The following is a 20,099-nucleotide window of genomic DNA, read 5'->3' as shown; positions in this document are numbered from 1 at the left end:
CGCTGAAGATGTTATATCCCATACCGAGTCCCATGGTGGCTTTCGGAGCCATGGACAGCGCAGCACACCAAGATGAATACTTTGCGTTATCAATTAGTTTGTTAAACGACCAGAGACTTCAAATGTTTGGTTTGACTTGTCGTAAGTCAATATCCTTCTTTAAGTGAGCAATGATGTCGTTATGGCACAAAAACACAAAGCGCAGCCGGCATTGGCCGTTGGGCTTCTCCTTGCTGAGAGCAACAGTGGAAGGTGAAAAGCAGCTTGCACTGCAGAACTTGTGTTCGGTCATAGAGCTCAACCCGATTGCAGAGGCTTTTAGAGCGAAATCAGAACAAGATGTGCACTAACGCTTTGCATAGCATGGGTTTGTAAGTGTTACAAAATATTCCTCAATCATTCATCAACTAACCTTTAGCAGTCTAGGCTACATCTATCGCTCAGAATAGGTTATCTTTGACCTAATTTGTTACATTGTCCCTAGAACAGGGCAGTTTAATTATTCATTTGTCGAATTATTGGTTCATTGATTCACTTTTTTTTTTTTTTATGTAGGCTATTTTTAAATCTTGAATGTGGAAAATCATAAAATAATAAAAAGTAAAATTGTAATGGTAAAAATTTGATTTCCTAACGCATTGTTTAGCTGGGCTGCTTTTGTGGCTGAACACAAGTGCTTATTAGGAACAGCCTTTGGCTTCTAGTTAGAATAATTCTATGAATTATTCATTAGGTTAAAAAAAGGATCATTAATTTTCTAAACCAGTTTAACGGTTTAGCCTCTACATCACTAATATCACTTAATTGGGCCTATTTAAAGTTAATTTAGCGAGATTTATTTATTTAATTATTTTTTGCTTCACTGTCTTTCACTATTTAGTTGTATTTATTCTTTGGATCCTAAATTAGGCATATATAAAGCAAATATAATTCAAAACAATTTCTATATCGCTAATCTCATGCATCAAGTTTTGTTTTCTATTGAGGACATATTGTCTGGATCAATTGCTGGATCAATAAAACATTCTCACTAATAATTAACTTTATTAGACCTACGTTTATTTTCTATTTAGTCTATGCTACAAAAATGACTCATTCATATAGTCAACTGGTGCCCAAATTATGTAGGCCTACTTGATATTTATTGTATTATATTTTTTTGACATTCATCCGACGACACATCACATGTTTTAAATGATATGCACACACACACACACACACACACACACACACACACACACACACACACACACACACACACACACACACACACACACACACACACACACACACACACACACACACACACACACACACACACACACACACACACACACACACTCTCTCTCTCTCTCTCTCTCTCTCTCTCTCTCTCTCTCTCTCTCTCTCTCTCTCTCTCTCTCTCTCTCTCTCTCTCTCTCTCTCTCTCTCTCTCTCTCTCTCTCTCTCTCTCTCTCTCTCTCTCTCTCTCTCTCTCTCTCTCTCTCTCTCTCTCTCTCTCTCTCTCTCTCTCTCTCTCACACACACAAACAAGGGGTTTCATTGTTGGAGAAACAGTGAGTTACAAAACATAACTAAAGTTAAGAATGCCTGCACAATTGTGTGCATAGACGTAGATTAATTGACGACATTAAATGTTTAAATGGACAGGATGACTAGTCTATTACATGCTTCGTGAGGGTTCTATAATAATTATAATCTAGGCCTTCAATTGAATAAAAAATACATTCTCGAGCTTTATTCCTCAAAAGAGCAATAGCCAAGAACATCCTCAACGTTCACATTAATTTAACCGTAAAATAAATAAATAGAATAACATTCTTGAAGAACGGTCGACATGTGCGTACGCTCGTCGGCAAGTGAACACTGCGGGGATTTGCGAACAATCACGTCCAGCGCTGACCTTTGACCCCTCATTCCAAAGAATCAGGCTGGCGAGCAGTGGACTCGGAATAAAGCCACACACAGAACAACAGTGTATAGGAGAGTAACGAGCATAATAAGCAGTCCCTGGCCCGGGCCCGAAGTATTTGGTAAAGCCTTTTAGAGTTTATGAATCAATCTGTAGGCCTATACGTGTGTATGGGTCCATTCATGTTAATATCAGGGCTAAGTTGTTTTGTTTTTTAGGCTAGGTTCTATAGGGCTTACAAAATACATTGTAAATTGTACTGTGTGAATCACTGATGTTTAATTTGAAAAAACAAAAATGCATATAGAGATAAAATGTAAAAATTCTATATTTGTAACAACAAAATAATAACGGAACGGTCAACGAAGGAGAACACACATGTTTAATTTAAATGCAAATTCACAATGGATTCCGGGTTTCTTAGATATCATACACGTAAAAGATACTTTAGTGGCCGGTGCTCATTGATTAGTGAGTCAACCCAATGGCGCCTGAATTAATAGGCTGCAGACTTTGTCAAGCAGAGAGAGACGCAGGCCGTGGGGTTATATGTCAAACGTCAGGCGGTTTGCAAACGGAGTGCTATCACCCCGCTGTAGGGCATACCGTTTCAAACTCAGGTTTCAAAAGTAGTTTGGGGGGCTGACAAGTTCCAGTTCCACTTCGGTCCTTCCTGTCGATTTGGCTATCAGCATGATCAGCGCTAACGATAGGCAAATAACACCTGGCCAAATACCACCAATAATACAGGCTGATGCGTCCTCTCTGTTATTGTTTCATAGGCCTACCATGATGTAAAACAAACAAGAAAGTGGGCTGTTAGGAACTCATAGGCGGCCAACCTTTCTCCGGGACTGGTAGTCTTTATTCCTCTCCTAGGGTTTTAATGGCCAAGGGACCTCTAATACGCTCCCCTTAAAACCGCCAGTTATTAATAAAGGCGGTTAGTGCCATACATGACCCCCCCACTGGGTTTTCCGGTTCAACATCAGTTACGTTCGATCTCCTTTCTGAGACTTGTTTGAAATGCAAGATGAGATTAAGGCTTCGTGTTTATTCAGAAAAAAACACAGCCCTTATTTTAGTCACGTTTTCCTACGACCCGAAAGTCCCGCACACTTCAAGAGAGGCAAGAAAGAGGTTCAACTCACCTATAAACTGAATGCTTGTGTTTGTGTGTGTGTGTGTGTGTGTGTGTGTGTGTGTGTGTGTGTGTGTGTGTGTGTGTGTGTGTGTGTGTGTGTGTGTGTGTGTGTGTGTGTGTGTGTGTGTGTGTGTGTGTGTGTGTGACTCTGAGTGCGTGTATGTGTGTGTGTGTGTGTGTGTGTGTGTGTGTGTGTGTGTGTGTGTGTGTGTGTGAATGTATATGAATGTGTGTGTGTGTGTGTGTGTGTGTGTGTGTGTGTGTGTGTGTGTGTGTGTGTGTGTGTGTGTGTGTGTATGTAGAATTTGTTGTTATTTCTCCTTTCCTCCTCCTTTCTTTCTCCTTACAACTCAACAGACAGGCTACATGTTTTCTAAAACGAATTAATGCAGCTCTACAATCCGTAAGGTTGAACATAGCTTAGTCAAGAACTATACCTATATTATTATATTAAGGTGAACATCGTGTGTGTGTGTGTGTGTGTGTGTGTGTGTGTGTGTGTGTGTGTGTGTGTGTGTGTGTGTGTGTGTGTGTGTGTGTGTGTGTGTGTGCGTGCGTGTGCGTGGGTGTGTGTGCGTGCGTGAGTGTGTGTGTGTGTGTTAATTGATCAGTACATTGCCGTTTCAGATGTTATGTCATAGACCTATTTAGGCAATTTGTTATTATGCCGCAACACACCTAACAAAGGTGCATTCAGAATACGAAATGTTAACATTTGAATGCAGGGTTGGGTTACAGTTTTGGGAAAAAACCTTTATATAGATCGAAATAGTTTATTTTATTTTAATTACAAATTAATTAAATACTGATGCTTATGAATGGAATCATGCATATTTTTCAGAAATGTTGGGAAATATATCTTGTTAGCAAGACGTATATATGCCTAAATACGTTAATCGTTATTCATAACAATTTATAATAACATGCCATTCCAGGCTTTCAAAAGGAACACGCTTAAACTGCTATAAAAATAGACGGTTTGCTAGATACAAGATGTTATTCAGCTAAATGTCTTCTACGATTGGTTACTCGGATTTATTATAAGGCATAGGGCCTATTTTATTTCGCATTTGATCAAAGATCAAACCAGAAAATGAACACCAACCATTCATAGGCCCTGCAGAGGACGTGAGAGTCAGATTGCATGGAACCAAAAGAGTGCAGATTATTAGTAGGCCTAATCTATTGTCTAATTGTTTGTATTGCTGTTTTAAAGGGAAAGACGAAAAAGGTCATGAACATGTTATTTGATGATTTCTAGTTCAGGAATATATAATGTTGCTAATATTCAATTCAAGTGTCTAAGTGAGTTAATACGAAAGTTGTGTTGGCTAGCTAGGTTATAATGTAACAACAACCTGTGAAAAAGACAGTATTGTACATCAGACTATGGATCCTCAAACGAGTTGGAATATTTTATCAAGATCAATTCTCTAAATAAAGCTCAAAGTAAATTATACAATTAGACACCGATAAACCGTTTTGGGATCTTTCCCTGCTCGCCATTACGGTTGGCGAATCGCTCAAAAGAAAGGCGCATCGCATCGACGACGCATGGATTTAGAGATATTTCGTTGAGTTAAGTTTGCGTTGATTTTATTAACATGCGTAATTATTCAAAACGACTGCAACGCTTAACGAATTAGATCAGCGCTTTGCATTAACAGTGCATGCTGATCCGACGGTCTGCGTTTCTACTCGATATTTCTTTACATGGGAGGCTTATAAGTTATTGTCTGTGTGTGAATTTAACATTGGAATAAAAATAAGGCTTTTACTCAAAGACAAAAAAACGTGTGTTCATTCTATATCCAAAAAAAAAATGGACAGGGAAAACGTGTTCGATATTCACTGCAGCTCTCCTCTGTTTCGCGCTGTCTGCAGAGATGCCCTGGTCTCCTAACGCCCCCCTCTGGCCGTGCGCGGGCCTGCGCCGAGCTCTTAAAGGGGAGGTTGGGGGAAGCGGAGGGATTATTTAAGGTGGAACGGCACAGTTACAACCAGTCTGCTCCACCGCGAATTCCTCTCGCTTCCAGGAGAGACGCTTCAGATGGCTGCGATGAAGACGGATTCCACACGTCACATGATTAACCCTACCTGATCCACAGCCTTCCCGGAGTCGACCCAGCGTGCCAATGGGTCCTACCGAAGCTGTTTATTTCATTCGCATTTAGTTTGCATGTTATACGTTGATCGGAGCATTTTTTAGGATTGTTTTAAATGTTTGGATCCGGGCTTTCGTTCCGTCGTTTTTTTCAGATAGGTAGCCTATGCATACCTCTTATTCATCCAGTTTTATCCAGAGCATCGTGTGATTTAGCCCTTTCAAAACATTGGTAAAAGAATATTGCCTGACTGCCTAATACGGGTAGTATTGACACAAACACAGTGACAGACAGACAAACAGACAACGACACACACACACACACACACACACACACACACACACACACACACACACACACACACACACACACACACACACACACACACACACACACACACACACACACACACACACACACAAATATTTTGCGTCTATGAAGCTGCAACGCAACTTTAGGAGTGGGTTTTCCTAAGGAGTTGTCATCGTGGATTAAAGGCGTAGGACTATTTCAGCTAAAAGCTAGAGTGTTAACTAGGCCTACGGGAGGTTATTAGGGTCAAGCCAAAATAAATGGCCTACAAAGTCCAGATAAAGAAAGCTCGAGATGAGGCCATACGGTAGGCTATGATCTGGACACCGTGCAAATTATCAGGGTATTTAAATAATACGATTTGTACAACGAAACATCTATGTAACCTCTTAGTTCTACAATAAAAAATTACGGTGTATGGTGTAGATAAAAATGTCACAGCCGTATAGGTCAAAAGCACAATAAACACGTCGTTCAACTCCTTGTAGTAGGCAAAACTACTGTTAAAAAAAGGAAAGTGTCCAATGTTATTTTCAATTTGATCTTTTTTTTTAGTTCATTTATTTAAAGAGACAGCGACGCGTTCTGTAACGGGAGAGGGGTGAGAAGGGACATTAAAGAGGGACAAGCGCCCTGATTAAAGGGGACAGGTGCAGTCTGCGGAGGCACTCTGCAGGCTCACAGAGGTCAAGGGCCCGCAGCAGGGCTCACATCAAGGCCGGTAAACGAACACACCGTGGTTCTGATACGGTTTGAGGTAAATACATTGGATGTTTATAGACTCAACCTGTTTGGTCCAAAAGCTTTGACTTGAGGACGAAGTCGTAAACCATGTCGAGGTAATTAGGCCTACATATCGCGAGTTCAATGCACTACGGTCGTTGTCTGTCGAGTTTTACAAACGTTTGTATTTATAGCCTACATTCAACACCGCCATAGCCTAAAGAGGGGATCTACTTGGGTCAAGTGCATGAGGTCAAGTTTCAGGCTTATATCTTTTTTTCTCTCAATAAGTTAAAAAATTAAGGAGAGACTGGTGTTGTCTTTTATATTTGTTGGATCGGCTTATATATATATGTTAAGCAAATTGTATATTAAATATATATATATTTATATGTCACATATAATATATATATTTTATAGGCCTATGTGTGACCTCGTTTTAAACTTGTAGCCCATGCAGTGGCGATAAACCGGCAATGCCAAAAGTAGAAATGAGAAATCCCCCTGGATAGAACCGTAATAGAAATGCTCATGAACCCTAGCCGTAGCTTTGCATTCCATGTAAAGCTAGTGTCACCATACACATCACCCTACACTTAAAATGAGAACCATGCTGTGCTCTCCCACTTTCAACATCATAAAACGACATCAAATGCAATCCCAATCGTGTCAAAATTCGACCTTTTTCTACCAGGTTCAGCTGGGCAAACGAAAACGTCTGGGCCTACTGTTTATTTGTAGGCTAGGCCTATAGTTTAATATTTCTATGACTCAAGAGGTCACCGATTACATGTGTCCGTCATGCCCATGGTTTTTAACCATGCGGATAATGAAAGAGGAAGTAAAAGAGACGGAGAAAATGTGGTTGTACGACAGTTTGACAGGGAGAGAGAGAGAGAGAGAGAGAGAGAGAGAGAGAGAGAGAGAGAGAGAGAGAGAGAGAGAGAGAGAGAGAGAGAGAGAGTAGCATCTGGTTTCTAAATTGTCTACCTTTATCTTGAATGTTTACATATCTACACACACCTCTACACCTCTCCAAAAAAAAAAAAGACAGCTTTTTTATTTAAGTTATTGTTAAGACATTCATTTAACCTTAACTTTATAAAAAAACAAACATAATTGTTTCGTAGGTTTTAATCTATTTCCACCATTTTAATTGTAAGCAGATGTCTTCACACATTTTTCATTGGTCCTATTTTACCAGGCATCGACCAATCAGATGGACCTCGGCAACTCTCAGGTCACCGGCAGCTTCAGGGACCCCCTACACCAGTCTCTGGTGGGCATCCTTGGACTTTAGGGGTGCAAACCCGTGCAGAACCTGGTGAAACAGACACACAGAGAGAAAAGTGGCCGAGAGGGCCAACTCTGCGGTGATGGGTGAGGGATGATGCCTCACTATTCCCCCCACATCCCATTTCAGGATCCACTAGGCCCGAACCCTAAAGGAAGCCATCTGGATAAACAGGCATTATAATGCAAAAACGCCAGCAAAGGGAAGTAAAAAAGAAGAGCAAGTTTCAAAATGTGGTTAATTCATTAATATAATCTGTATTTTTCTATCCTGATAAAAGGGTTCGTTTTTCCCAAAGGACCTTAAACCTTGAGGACAAATTAGGTTCTCTTCTCCATCCTTCTTGAGCCTGCGAGTAAAGGACAATGAGACAGAAAGGGAGGCAGTTGTTTTACACCACCAACTGTGTATATGTGTAAATGTTGATCCTGAAAATACATTTTCCAGGTTTGAGGTAAAATATAATTGTATGATAATATTGGTTTTCCATTGAGGGAGTACTATAGATCCAAGGCATTCAGAAAGTATCTATCTAATCATCAACATCAAAAATAAAGGGATAATAATCTTATAAAACTATTTATATAATTATTAATATTTCTTTTAAAATATTTTTCAAATTCAAATAAGTGTGTGTCTGTGTGTGTTGGGATGGAGGGACGACTCTTTCAAGCCTGAGCCTACTAGAAGCATAGCAATATTTATCTCCCGCGTTTGTCATTTAATCTAAATACTGTATCATAGTCCAGTGAAATAAGACACATACATTTAAAACGAACATAAAACTCTGTTTATAATCACTGTTTATTATTATTATTTTATTAATGTTCCGGGCAGACACAAAACTAATTCACAGAATGAATAGCCTATATACCAGGCATACTGTCGTCGCTGATTGGTCGACTAATTGTCCCTGGAAACCTAATACGTGGCTACAACACACGTAAACAAAAGCACAGCTCCGGGCTCCAGCGACTGCCTGTTTCGTGGTTGCCAAGGCAACACTAACAGTCCCCAAACTTGAGACCGCGCAGGGGGGAAGCGAGTACGTTTTTACTCGGGCATTGAAAATGTGTTTCTGAGTCAACTAAAGCAAGAAATTACCTAGCCTTTTTTATTATATACACATCCTCTTCTTAGTGTATTCACTGTTTCGGTCCGTTCCGCCACCATGACTCAGCGGCAGGTTTTACAAGGTAAGCCCCCCCACCAGCATTTCCGGATCGAAAGCGATTCCCCCCCCGGGAGAAATGTTTTGATTGACAAAAAAGAAAAAAAGTCGAAGTTAACATTCGGTTGTTAACAATGCTTCCGCTTTGACTGCAGTTTTCGAGCACTACCAGCAGTCGAGGCTGCAGTTCGTGCAGACTGTGGCTGACCTCGCCACTCGACCGCAGAATATAGAAACCCTTCAAAACGCAGGTACTGTTGAACCACGATGAATGGACGCCTGCACAACCTGCAATAGTAACACACACGTTGCTCTCTGTCGCTTGCAATTCTGCTAACGTTGTTTGTTTGTTGTTGGGTGTTTGTTGTTTTGTTGACCATGTCGATGTCACCTCACCTTCAACCTACTAACCCAGGTGTGATGACCTTGCTGCGGCCACTTCTGTTGGACTCGGTTCCCAACGTCCAGCAGACGGCGGCGCTGGCATTGGGCCGCTTGGCCAATCACAGCGACGACCTGGCCGAGGCCGTGGTGCAGGGAGACATCCTCCCTCAGCTGGTTCACTCCCTGGCCTCTCAGAATGTGAGTGGATTTGAAAAATATTTAAAATATAATATTTTATATTCAATATATTTTAGGGTTCATTAGGCCATTTAGTAGCAGAGAGAGAGAGAGAGAGAGAGAGAGAGAGAGAGAGAGAGAGAGAGAGAGAGAGAGAGAGAGGTTCCTACTCTGAGGGGGGCCTCTGCTAGGGTCAGTCTCCTGAATAAGGAGGGTGTGTGTCAGACCAACTTGGCATTCCGCCTTGCGGCTGCTTTAGAATCGAAGAGCACTTTACAATGAGTGTAAGCAGGCTTTTCTTCCTCCACTCTACCTCTCTCTCTTCCTACTTGTGTGTCTCTCTCTCTCTCTCTCTCTCTCTCTCTCTCTCTCTCTCTCTCTCTCTCTCTCTCTCTCTCTCTCTCTTCCTACTTGTCTCTCTCTCTCTCTCTCTCTTCCTACTTGTCTCTCTCGCCCCCCCCTCTCTCTCTCTCTCCTCCCTCCCTCCCGCCCCCCTCTCTCTCTCTCCCTCTCCCTCTCTCTCTCTCTCTCTCTCTCTCTCTCTCTCTCTTACAGGCGTTTGTTATGAATGTCTCCCAGCCACCCAAGCCCTTAACAGTACATTTAATTTTGAACGATGTGACTGTTCAATCAAATCACTGTTCTCTCTCTCTCTCTCCTTCTCTCCTCTTCTCTCTCTCTCTCTCTCTTCTCTCTCTCCTCTCTCTCCTCTTCCTCTCTCCCATCTCTCTCTCTCTCTCTCTCTCTCTCTCTCTCTCTCTCTCTCTCTCTCTCTCTCTCTCTCTCTCAGTTTGTTATGAATGTCTACCAGCCACCCAAGCCCTTAACAGTAAATTTAATTTTGAACGGTGTGACTGTTCAATCAAACCAACGTTTTTTTGTCTCACTCGGCGGCAACACTTATCACCGGCCACGGTGATAAGTGTTAAAAAAAAAAAAAAGATAAAAAGGTCTTCTCCAACGTTGAACCCTGCAGCGGTTTTACAAGAAGGCAGCAGCCTTCGTGCTCCGGGCCGTGGCCAAGCACTCCCCCGGGCTGGCCCTGGCCGTGGTGGCCTGTGGCGGGGTGGACGCCCTGGTGCTCTCCCTGGAGGAGTTCGACCCCGGGGTGAAGGAGGCGGCGGCCTGGGCCCTGGGGTACGTCGCCCGGCACAACGAGCGTAAGTTATGGCGGGACGTTGACGCAACAACGCAGTGACCACGCGGTCGCTTCAATGCCGTCGTGACCTTGTTTTGGTTCTGCGTCGGGTTTACCACGGGACCAATCACTCTCGTTACGTTAGTGGACCAATCACAGCCCTTGCGGCGGACGCGAGGAGGGTCCGCAAGGACGTGATGGGTCCGTGAACCCCCTTGCTTTGCGTCAATAACTAAACCTTAAGTCGCTTGGGATAAAAGCGTCTGCTCAATGCCCTAAATGTAAAGGCATCAGATGGTATCACGACCGACCGAGCCAGGCTAATACAATCAAATCCTCTCTTTCGGTTCCACCTTAACCACCCAGAGCTGTCCCAGTGCGTGGTGGAGGCCGGGGCCGTCCCCATGCTGGTGCTCTGCCTCCAGGAGCCCGAGATGGCCCTCAAGCGCATCTCGGCCTCGGCCCTCAGCGACATCGCCAAGCACACCACGGAGCTGGCTCACAGCGTGGTGGACAACGGCGCCATCGCCCACCTGGCCCAGATGATCCTCAACCCGGACGCCAAGCTCAAGGTGAGGTCGGCGAGACCCCCCCGTGTGTCTTTATAAGCCTGAGGTAAACGTGAGTTGTGTGGTTTTACCAGCCTTAGCCTTTATTGATAGACGTTAGACTACCGTAACCAACTGTACTCTATCCTCCCTCTCTCCCTCTCTCCCTCCCTCCCTCCCTCCCTCCCTCTGACCGTCCTTCTCTCCGTCCTTCCCTCCCTCCCTCCCTCCCTCCCCCAGAGGCATGTGCTGTCCGCCCTGAGCCAGATCAGCAAGCACTCTGTGGGGCTGGCGGAGCTGGTGGTGGAGGCGGAGGTGTTCCCGGCCGCGCTGGCCTGCCTGCGGGACCCCGACGACTACGTCAGGAAGAACGTCACCACGCTCATGAGGGAGGTGGTCAAGCACACGCCCGAGGTACCGAAGCCGTCGGCACACTATGGATCCCACATGCACTCACCCGTGGGAGCTAGCGCACACACACACGCGCACATGCGCACGAATACTCGCAAGCAAGCCCGCACACACACACAAACCACACACACACACACACACAGTCGCGCATACGTACACACACGCACACAAACACAAGCACCACCCACACATATAGGTTTACATATGCACAAAGGTCAGAAAGGACATAGAGAGTCCAATGTGCTCACAATGCAAATTATAAGGTTATCGCATTGGTGTCATCTTGCCTATACGTGTTTGTGCAGCTGTCTCTGTGTGTGTATCCACGTCTAGCTGGCCCAGTTCATCGTGAACTGTGGCGGCATGGCGGCGGTGGTGGACTACCTGGGCGACAGCAGCGGGAACGTGCGCCTGCCCGGGATCATGATGCTGGGATACGTGGCCGCACACACTGAGAACCTGGCCATGGCCGTCATCGTGGCCAAGGTGTGTGTGTGTGTGTGTGTGTGTGTGTGTGTGTGTGTGTGTGTGTGTGTGTGTGTGTGTGTGTGTGTGTGAGTGTGTGTGTGTGTGTGTGTGTGTGTGTGTGTGTGTGTGTGTGTGCCTCCCATTTAACCATTGTGTTCCATGAACACAAACATTCACATGAGGTCATCTAAGAAGATGCTTTTAATCCAAAAGTGACGTTCAGCTGTGGCTGGGAAAAATAAAACAACAAACACCGTCGCAATTGTGACTATAATTATGAAAACATAAATATACATGTCTGTCAAACACATGGGGATAAGTAACACTTACCTCCATGTAACACGTAGACATAACGCAAATATGTTGTTGGCACGTCTTCCTCTCTGAGTGTCATCACATTGTCACACGTCCGGTTTATGGGTGGATGACATCACTCACACACTGCCCTGCGCCCCCCCGCCCCCCAGGGGGTGCCGCAGCTGGCCCTGTGTCTGTCGGAGGAGCGGGAGGACCACATGAGGGCGGCGGCGGCCTGGGCCCTGGGGCAGATCGGGCGCCACACGCCGGAGCACGCCCGGGCGGTGGCGGCGGCCAGCCTGCTGCCCGCGCTGCTGCAGCTGTACCTGGACGCCAACAGCTCCGAGGACCTGCAGGTCAAGGTTAGGGGGAGGGGGGGGGGGGGTCAAGGTCGGGAGTCAAGGCACCGGCGCTCACTTCTTGTAAGCCCACTTGTTAGTCCACTGCAATCAAGAACGCTCTGAGACACGCGTGTAGTTAGCTATCTGGGCTCCATGGAGCAACACTCTGAGATACACACGTTTAGTTAGCTAGCTGGAATCACCAGGCGCACACTCTCACATGTTACACAGATAAGTTAGCTAGCTTGGCTCCATTGAGCAACCCTCTAAAGTGCACTCTAAACACTCACGCCGGCCTCAACGGAGTTACGCTCTGAATTTGATATAAGCCCACTAACTGTGGTGAGTGACTAAAAGGATTACACCTCGTTAACTATCTCCATCCCGGTCCAGTTTTGCAAGTCAGTGTTGCTCTTTTCTCCACGCTGGCGATTCCACTAAATGAAAGGAATCCCAGCAGTAAACCTGCTCTGATACGAGCGACGCCATTGGTCATCCCCACACTATTCAATGGAATAGGGAGTCAATGATGGCACATTGACCTACTGGGGGTCGTTCAATACCATTTTCGAGGGGTTAGGGGGACCTTAACCCCTGGAAAATGACATTGAAACGCCCATTCCCATCATGACATACGATTCTAACACTTCGGCCTTTACTCCGTTGCCCCCCCCCCCAGTGTAAGAAGGCCCTGAAGAGCGTGCTGCAGAAGTGCACCCACCTGCCCGCCCTGGAGCCCCTCCTCTACGAGGCCCCGAGCAACATCCTCAAGCACGTGCTCTGCCAGTTCAGCAAGGTACGACAGCAGCAGGGTGGCGGGGGGGCAGCCACAAGGTCCAGAAGGCCTTCCAGCGCTAAAGTGTGTGTGGGACGGGTCCTGAAAATGAGTAATAACGATGTGGCTGATGATTTTTATAATCACGATTATAATTAATGTTATTTAAAGGTGACATATTATGCCACCAGGTGTGAGTGTGATTAGCCATTACAAGCCGTTTTGAAAATCGGTCTCTTCTGACATCACAAGTGGGCGTGTCCACCTAGATGTGTGCTGAACAGATCAGTCTACCAGCCTACCCAGTGGACTGTAGCAAACGTTGCTAATTGTAATCACACTCTAATCGGATTGTAATCACACTCTAATCACACTCACACCTGGTGGTAGAATATGTCACCTTTAATAAAACTACACATACTATCGAGAGCCATATACATAGAAGACAGCGGTACAACTGGTTGAATCTGCAGCGAGAGCCGCTGCAGATTGTACCGCTGTCTCTACGTGCACTGGCTGAGTGACCCCGTGGCTAAAGGCGTCGTCACGGTTACCTTCCGCTCAGGTGCTGCCCCACGACAGCAAGGCGCGGCGTCTGTTCGTGACGAGCGGCGGTCTGAAGAAGATGCAGGAGATGGACGCGGAGCCCGGGTCGGCCATGCAGGAGTACATCATGGTCATCAACAACTGCTACCCCGAGGAGATCGTCAGGTGGGCCCCGGTCCCGTTACGCCCCGCACATCCAGCCAGCGGTTGGGTCTATGCAGAGACGCATGCATGCACACATGCACACATACATACACAAGGGAACACACACTTTGCAGGGGCATGGCATGTAGCTCAGGAGGCAGAGCGGGTTGGCTGGTAACCGCAAGGTTGCTTTGTTCGATCCCCGGCTCCTCCTAGCTGAGTGACGAGGTGTCTCTGGGCGAGGCACCTAACCCTAGCTGCTCCCGACGAGCTGGCTGTCGCCTTGCGTGGCTGACGCCGCCGTCGGTGTGTGAATGTGTGTATGAATGGGTGAATTTTGGGCAAAATTGTTAAGCGCTTTGGGTGGCCATTGGTTACAAAAGGGCTCTATAAATGCAGTCCTTTTACCATAGCCAGCACACAAACATGCGTCGCTTAAAACCCACAAGGTAAACTAAATTAAAGGATGAGTAAACAACGTTTTTGGCAGGAGAACTTCTGCCTACAAGTTGCCATGGTGACAGTCTTTTAGACTGTGACATGGGTCGAACCCACGGCACACAGGATAAGCTGAGTTGAGTGGCAGACTTGTTGTATTATTCAGAGTTTCCCTGTTTTACGTTGTTTGGTACATTTGAGTCAAAAGAAAAAAACACTTCACTGAACTGTTTGAGTGAAAAAATAGATATGGTGTTAACTTTCCCTTTACGAATAACAGGGTTTTCTTGCCATTTCCAGTGGAAGGCTGGTGGGTGGTACACCATATTGGTAAAGGTATTATGAGATTACCTACATAGTGTTGCTTTCTTCGCTGCAGGTTCTACTCACCAGGCTACTCGGAAGTCCTATTGGAGCGGGCGGAGAAGTTCTTGCCAGGGTGAATGAACCCTCCTTCCACCGCACAAAGTGATTTACGCTTTAGATTTAAGTGCCGGTCTCTACGGTGAATTAAACATTTTATCATCCAGATTTTCGTACTCTGAGTATTGTCTTTGTCGCCAAATGATTTCAATTTTTTAATTTTAGATAGGACTAGGCACCAGACATGGAAATGTGAGACGTTTGTTAAAATGCAAAGACTTCTTATGATTGTCCATCAATGTTTAGGTCCCTTTTTTATTATAAAATGCAGAGAACCTGTTATTTTATTTCCTATGCATGTAATTCAATTAAACCAATTTAAAATGCAAAAGAAGTGCAGTCATTGAGGTTCAGCTCCTTAATCTTGTGGGGATTTGTTTTGCTATGTTATGTTGTTCACATCAAGGCCAGTAAAAAACATCAACCATCAAATGGAAGTATAAAATGTTTCTTACAGTTAAACAAGTCAAAGTCCCGTCTTCCACCATTGATAACAGGCATTCCTTCCTACTTCTTTAATAGGTCCATGATACCTACCACACATGCAACCATTTTTGTGATTTCCCGGTGTAGTCTGCCCTCTGGCGGCCATTTTCCTAAAAAGTATCAGGTTCTTTTTATTTTGCAACAGCTGCGTCGCACATGACGACGTCTTTGTTGGTTTTCTGCAAAACAAGCTATAACAGATTTAAAAAAAAATCTAATCCAATTTTTTCATACACTACGTCATGGTCTAGTTCATCGTGTGGTAGCCTACCTCTGCGCTGATTTTTAAGTTGATGTAGCATCTTTTAATAATTTGATGTTAAATAAATAACATACGCAATCGATGTGCTGATTTTCAAGTGATGTATGTATGCCTGTATGTGTGATCAAGATTTTCATACCGTTTCCTCTCTAATGTACAGTATGTATGTGTCCCCTCAGCCAAATATTTATTTTTCACAGAGATGCTTTGCTCTTACACACGCAAATATAGATGCTATCTATATGTAAATGTGTGTTCTGGTTGTGTGCTTTAGTTGTAATCGTAATGCTATGTCTATTGCACTCTCTCTCTCTCCAACCCAGTGCGTGACAGTTCACGTATTTCCGTGAGAGTTGCTCTCTCATATATAACTTCCGCAATTTAAGTAACCAATGTACATGGGGAAGTGGAGGTAACTCTGAGCTAACCCTGGAGACCGCGGTTCAAGTCCCGTTTAAGTACCCGGCTGCTAGACTCTTGTTTCTATACCATGTGAACTGTAAAGTATATCCTTTGAGAATTTTTAAACTGGTCTCTTGATGGAGCTGTGGTAAGGGCTGCTGGTTAACACTCTAAACAGCTCATGTTTGAGTCCCAGCACATAGGGCCATTAATGATGGGGGACTTGAAGGGGAAAGGTTAACTTTAAGGGAAATGTCTTATTTCTGTAACATATGAATTGTTAAGTAAAGTATAACCTCCGAGAAAATGTGCAAATGTGTCTTGATAGTGCAGTGGTGAGGGCTGTTGGTTAAAACAGGTTTGAGTAACCGCAGAAACATTCTCTATACTTTTTCTATGCCTAATTTTTCTCGATTATTCATTCTCTCCATAATTGTTCTACACCCGGTTTTTCTATTCTCTACATTTTTCTACCAACTCCTTTTTCTCCAATCTTTAATTATCTGTCATATTGTCGTTACACCTCCTTTTTCTCGATTTTCTATTCTCCCTATCAATTTTCTACACCTCCTTTATCTCGATTTTTATTCTCTCCATCATTTTCTATACCTCTTTTTAATATCGTATCCATTTCCCCTTATACCTCCTTCCAAAGTATATTAGCCAAAAAAAATATTCTCTAGCTTCGATGTATAGAAAGGGATGGCGAGAATAAACAAATCAGAAAAAGGAGGCATACAACCATACTGATGTATGGTCACATGATGCACGAGGAAGATCTGCGGCTGCCTCTCGATGCAGTACTCACACTAGGCTGTGGTGATGTCACCGCTGCCTTCTCACAGCACCATCAGCATCACGTTGAAGCGCCGGAAGGAGCCATCTCTGCTGTCCTTCTGATCATGGCCTCAACTAGCTACAGAACAGCCTACCTAAAGGGCTTAGAACGCAACCAAACAAAGAACAAAGCGGAGCAGGCCGAGTTATCAGACCAAGTGCTTTAATTGGTTTTAGTGAATGCTGATGAAATGGGAGTGTATTATTATGGATATCATAGTCATTATAGGTGTAGAACAACAAACACAACACAACAGCGGTTGGCCTCTCTCCCTCAAAAGGAAGGGCTGGTGGGTTTGGCGGGGGATGGGAAACGATGAGCCCCAGTGGTCGTTGTCAGACACAACACGCACGTCTTTTTATTTTAAACTGTGGCCATGATCAGACCGAGGTCCATTTCTGCCACCCTGCAAAAGTTTCCAATAGCAAACGAGTTTTCAGTCGTTACCTTGATATAATAATAATAATAATAATAACACGTTTCCCTTTACACTTCATAAAACCACATGTAGATGACACAAGGCGTGTTTCACATAGCTCAGAACTTCCCACATGTTCATTTGAGTTAGTTAAACCAAAGCATCCCATTAAGATGGAGCGCAGAACCACTTTACACTACACAGCTCCTGAAGCTTGGATACCCTGAAGCGTAGATGGGGCAGTCTCCACTGCTCAACACAATACTTTTGGCAAAGTGAATGTAAATCAAATGAAAAGCTAAATGTTTTGAGGGTAAAAAAAAAGAAAAAAGAAGCAGATAGGGAGAGAGTAGTTGGACATGATAGAAGACAAGACGTAAGCAATGGCAAAGCATCTAAAACTCTGACGAGTTGCGTGCCGTGTCTGTTTATGCAACCAGAATGTGGACTATCCATGACGTTAGGCATAGGATTAATGCATTTCAGATACTCCATCTCCCAGCATGCACTCCTCCACCTTCTAAGAATTTAATTGCAGCTTTGCTGGCAGTTCTCGAGAGCATAGGACATGTGAATGTAGCCTACCTTAATGGGTAGAAAGAATAGAATTGGAGCAAAGGGTTCACTCAGAGAAAGAAAATCAAGCCAACAGGTTGAGTTGAAAAACACCATGGCTAAGTGTGGTCTTGGCATGAGTGGTTTAATGAACTTTCCCATGGAACGATAACACTTTAGCGTTTTTGGTGGCGAAGGAGGTGGCAGAGATGAAAATAAAAAGCCTACAATAGACAATGTAAAAGCAACCAAAAAATAAAAGACCCTCAAAATATTAAAATAATCTGTTTACCTTTTGCTAAAAAACAAAAGATAGGAACGAACAAAAGAAAAAAAAGAATGAACAAAAGGATTACAAAATACAAAATTAAATAATTTTCAGAATAAAAAGGCACACCTCTTGCACAGTGTATATAATGAAAACAACAGGTATAGTGAAGCATGGTGCATGGAGCACACTGTTTACATCAGAGAGCAGACAGGTCGAGAGAGTGGGGGAGAGGGACGCGGACATCAAACCGTGGACATGGAGCCGCGAGACGACACACACAAGAGCACAGAAGGAGAACGAATTGAAACTCAGTCCTGCGACATGCATATTTTTTTTGCCTTCTTTTTCCTCTTTGTTACAGTACATGTTTATATTATAGTAAGCTTTGTACAAATTCAAGCAGTGTCATTCTTCATTCAACACAGGACCACCACACACACACACACACACACACACACACACACACACACACACACTCTCTAGAGGGCAGGGAAGGGAAGGGTTTATCGCTTTTTTAATTTTATACAACTATATTTCACGACTTAAATGCAATGTAAAAATATAAATGTGAATATAACTTTTTGCATGGGTTAAGAATAGTCAAGAAGAACGATGGTACAATTTTTTTTGGGGGAATTTTTTTCTGTTTTAGTCGGTTACCCATAAATGTTGAACAACATCGCACGCACAGTCTTGTCACGTACATACACATATAATATTGCATTTCCCTTGTTAAGACCACATCAACTAATTGGGATCATATGCATAACATTTGGTTCCTTTCCTCTTGTGCAAAATATACAAAAAAAAACAATTCAACCAAACCGAATAAGAAAAAGAAAGACATTCAAAACAAACAAACAGAAATTGAGACATTGATACATTATAAATCCACCCAGATCCAAACACAGATAAAACCACCGTTCATCAACGTCCACAGTAACAACCACAACAACAGCAAAAACAACACAAGGGGGTTAGCACGCGCATCCACCAGGCTCCAGAACTGATCCACTGGCCGGACGGGACCATAAGTACTCAGAACAACACCAACTATATAACCCGCGGCTGCTGACCCCACCCACACAGCCCCCCCCCCCCCCCCCCCCCACACACATCCCGCTCATTTTGTCTTCTGTTGACACACACACACACACACACACACACACACACACACACACACACACACACACACACACACACACACACACACACACACACACACACACACACACACACACACACACACACACACACACACACACACACACACACACACACGATGTGACCCCCCCAACCGGACACTCATAATAACACTCGGTCAGATAGGTGCGAAGGTGCAATTATTATTGGAACGGTTCCTTTATTTATTTTGAGTCAATCCCTTCTGACATCCAGGGAGCGCGACTAGATAGGAGGGCGGGGTGTATTGGATCTCCAGGGACAGTGCTTTATGTTGTGCATGTAACAGAGAAAGAGGGAATAACAAATGAGCAAATAAAAGTGCAACATTTACTTATTTATTCTGTGATTAGGAGTAAGTAAGGTGCTGATGGCAACGGGGGAGAACTTTAGGGGCGATGGGGGGGGGGATTTCCAATGGGAAAACCCAATTTAAAAAAAAGAACGGGGAATTACAGCAGTCAGGGGTTTGTTATCATCAACCACAGCCGCCTGTTGACCCCGTTTGGTGCCTGTGGCCCGGGACTTAAGTCCAAAAACGCATTGGACCAGGGCAGTCGGTCCTTTCGCTCCCCCTCCCTCTATGGAAGTTTGACCAGCCCAGACTTCCCTTCTTCATCCATAGCGCTACAAGAGCGCAACCTAGGTGGGCCAATCGCAAACATCGGAGACGCATGACGCGCTGAACACAGGCGTTTACACCGGACCTGTACTGGCCCGGGTGCACAGAGTGTATTGTGTATCGCTGGGACAACTCTTGTGTGATAAAAAGAAATAAAGCTTCTTCCACAAGTTTAATACCTTTTAAACCAGTAAGGACGACAGAAAGCGACCAGCAAGAACGACCGCAACGGGGGCGGTGTTAAAAGATGACTGACGGATGCAGGAGCCCGATTGAGAGATAAGATGAGTTAAGTGGAGGGCTTGAAACAAC

At 44.4% G+C, this 20,099-nt stretch overlaps 1 protein-coding gene across 1 annotated transcript; it reads left to right on the top strand.

Annotated features, from left to right (window-relative positions):
• The first annotated feature begins 8,495 nt into the window (after positions 1 to 8,495).
• spag6 (sperm associated antigen 6) lies at positions 8,496 to 15,639 on the top strand. Its single transcript, XM_056584652.1, has 11 exons — positions 8,496 to 8,686; positions 8,817 to 8,912; positions 9,077 to 9,243; positions 10,199 to 10,382; positions 10,727 to 10,932; positions 11,149 to 11,322; positions 11,653 to 11,805; positions 12,255 to 12,446; positions 13,105 to 13,221; positions 13,766 to 13,911; positions 14,708 to 15,639. Exons 1-11 carry the CDS (start codon positions 8,662 to 8,664, stop codon positions 14,769 to 14,771), a joined length of 1,524 nt encoding a protein of 507 aa, XP_056440627.1. The 5' UTR covers positions 8,496 to 8,661; the 3' UTR covers positions 14,772 to 15,639.
• The last annotated feature ends 4,460 nt before the right edge of the window (positions 15,640 to 20,099 follow it).

The sequence above is a fragment of the Gadus chalcogrammus genome, chromosome 23 (genome assembly GCF_026213295.1).
Source record: "Gadus chalcogrammus isolate NIFS_2021 chromosome 23, NIFS_Gcha_1.0, whole genome shotgun sequence".
NCBI lineage: Eukaryota > Metazoa > Chordata > Actinopteri > Gadiformes > Gadidae > Gadus > Gadus chalcogrammus.
This window is presented reverse-complemented; position numbering and strand designations above follow the sequence as displayed.

Excerpts from the sequence above, each read along its gene's own strand:
- spag6 (XM_056584652.1), top strand. The coding sequence starts at position 8,662 with ATGACTCAGCGGCAGGTTTTACAAG. Across the intron at positions 9,244-10,198 it reads ACTCCCTGGCCTCTCAGAAT|CGGTTTTACAAGAAGGCAGC; the intron begins GTGAGTGGATTT and ends TGAACCCTGCAG. Across the intron at positions 12,447-13,104 it reads CCGAGGACCTGCAGGTCAAG|TGTAAGAAGGCCCTGAAGAG; the intron begins GTTAGGGGGAGG and ends CCCCCCCCCCAG.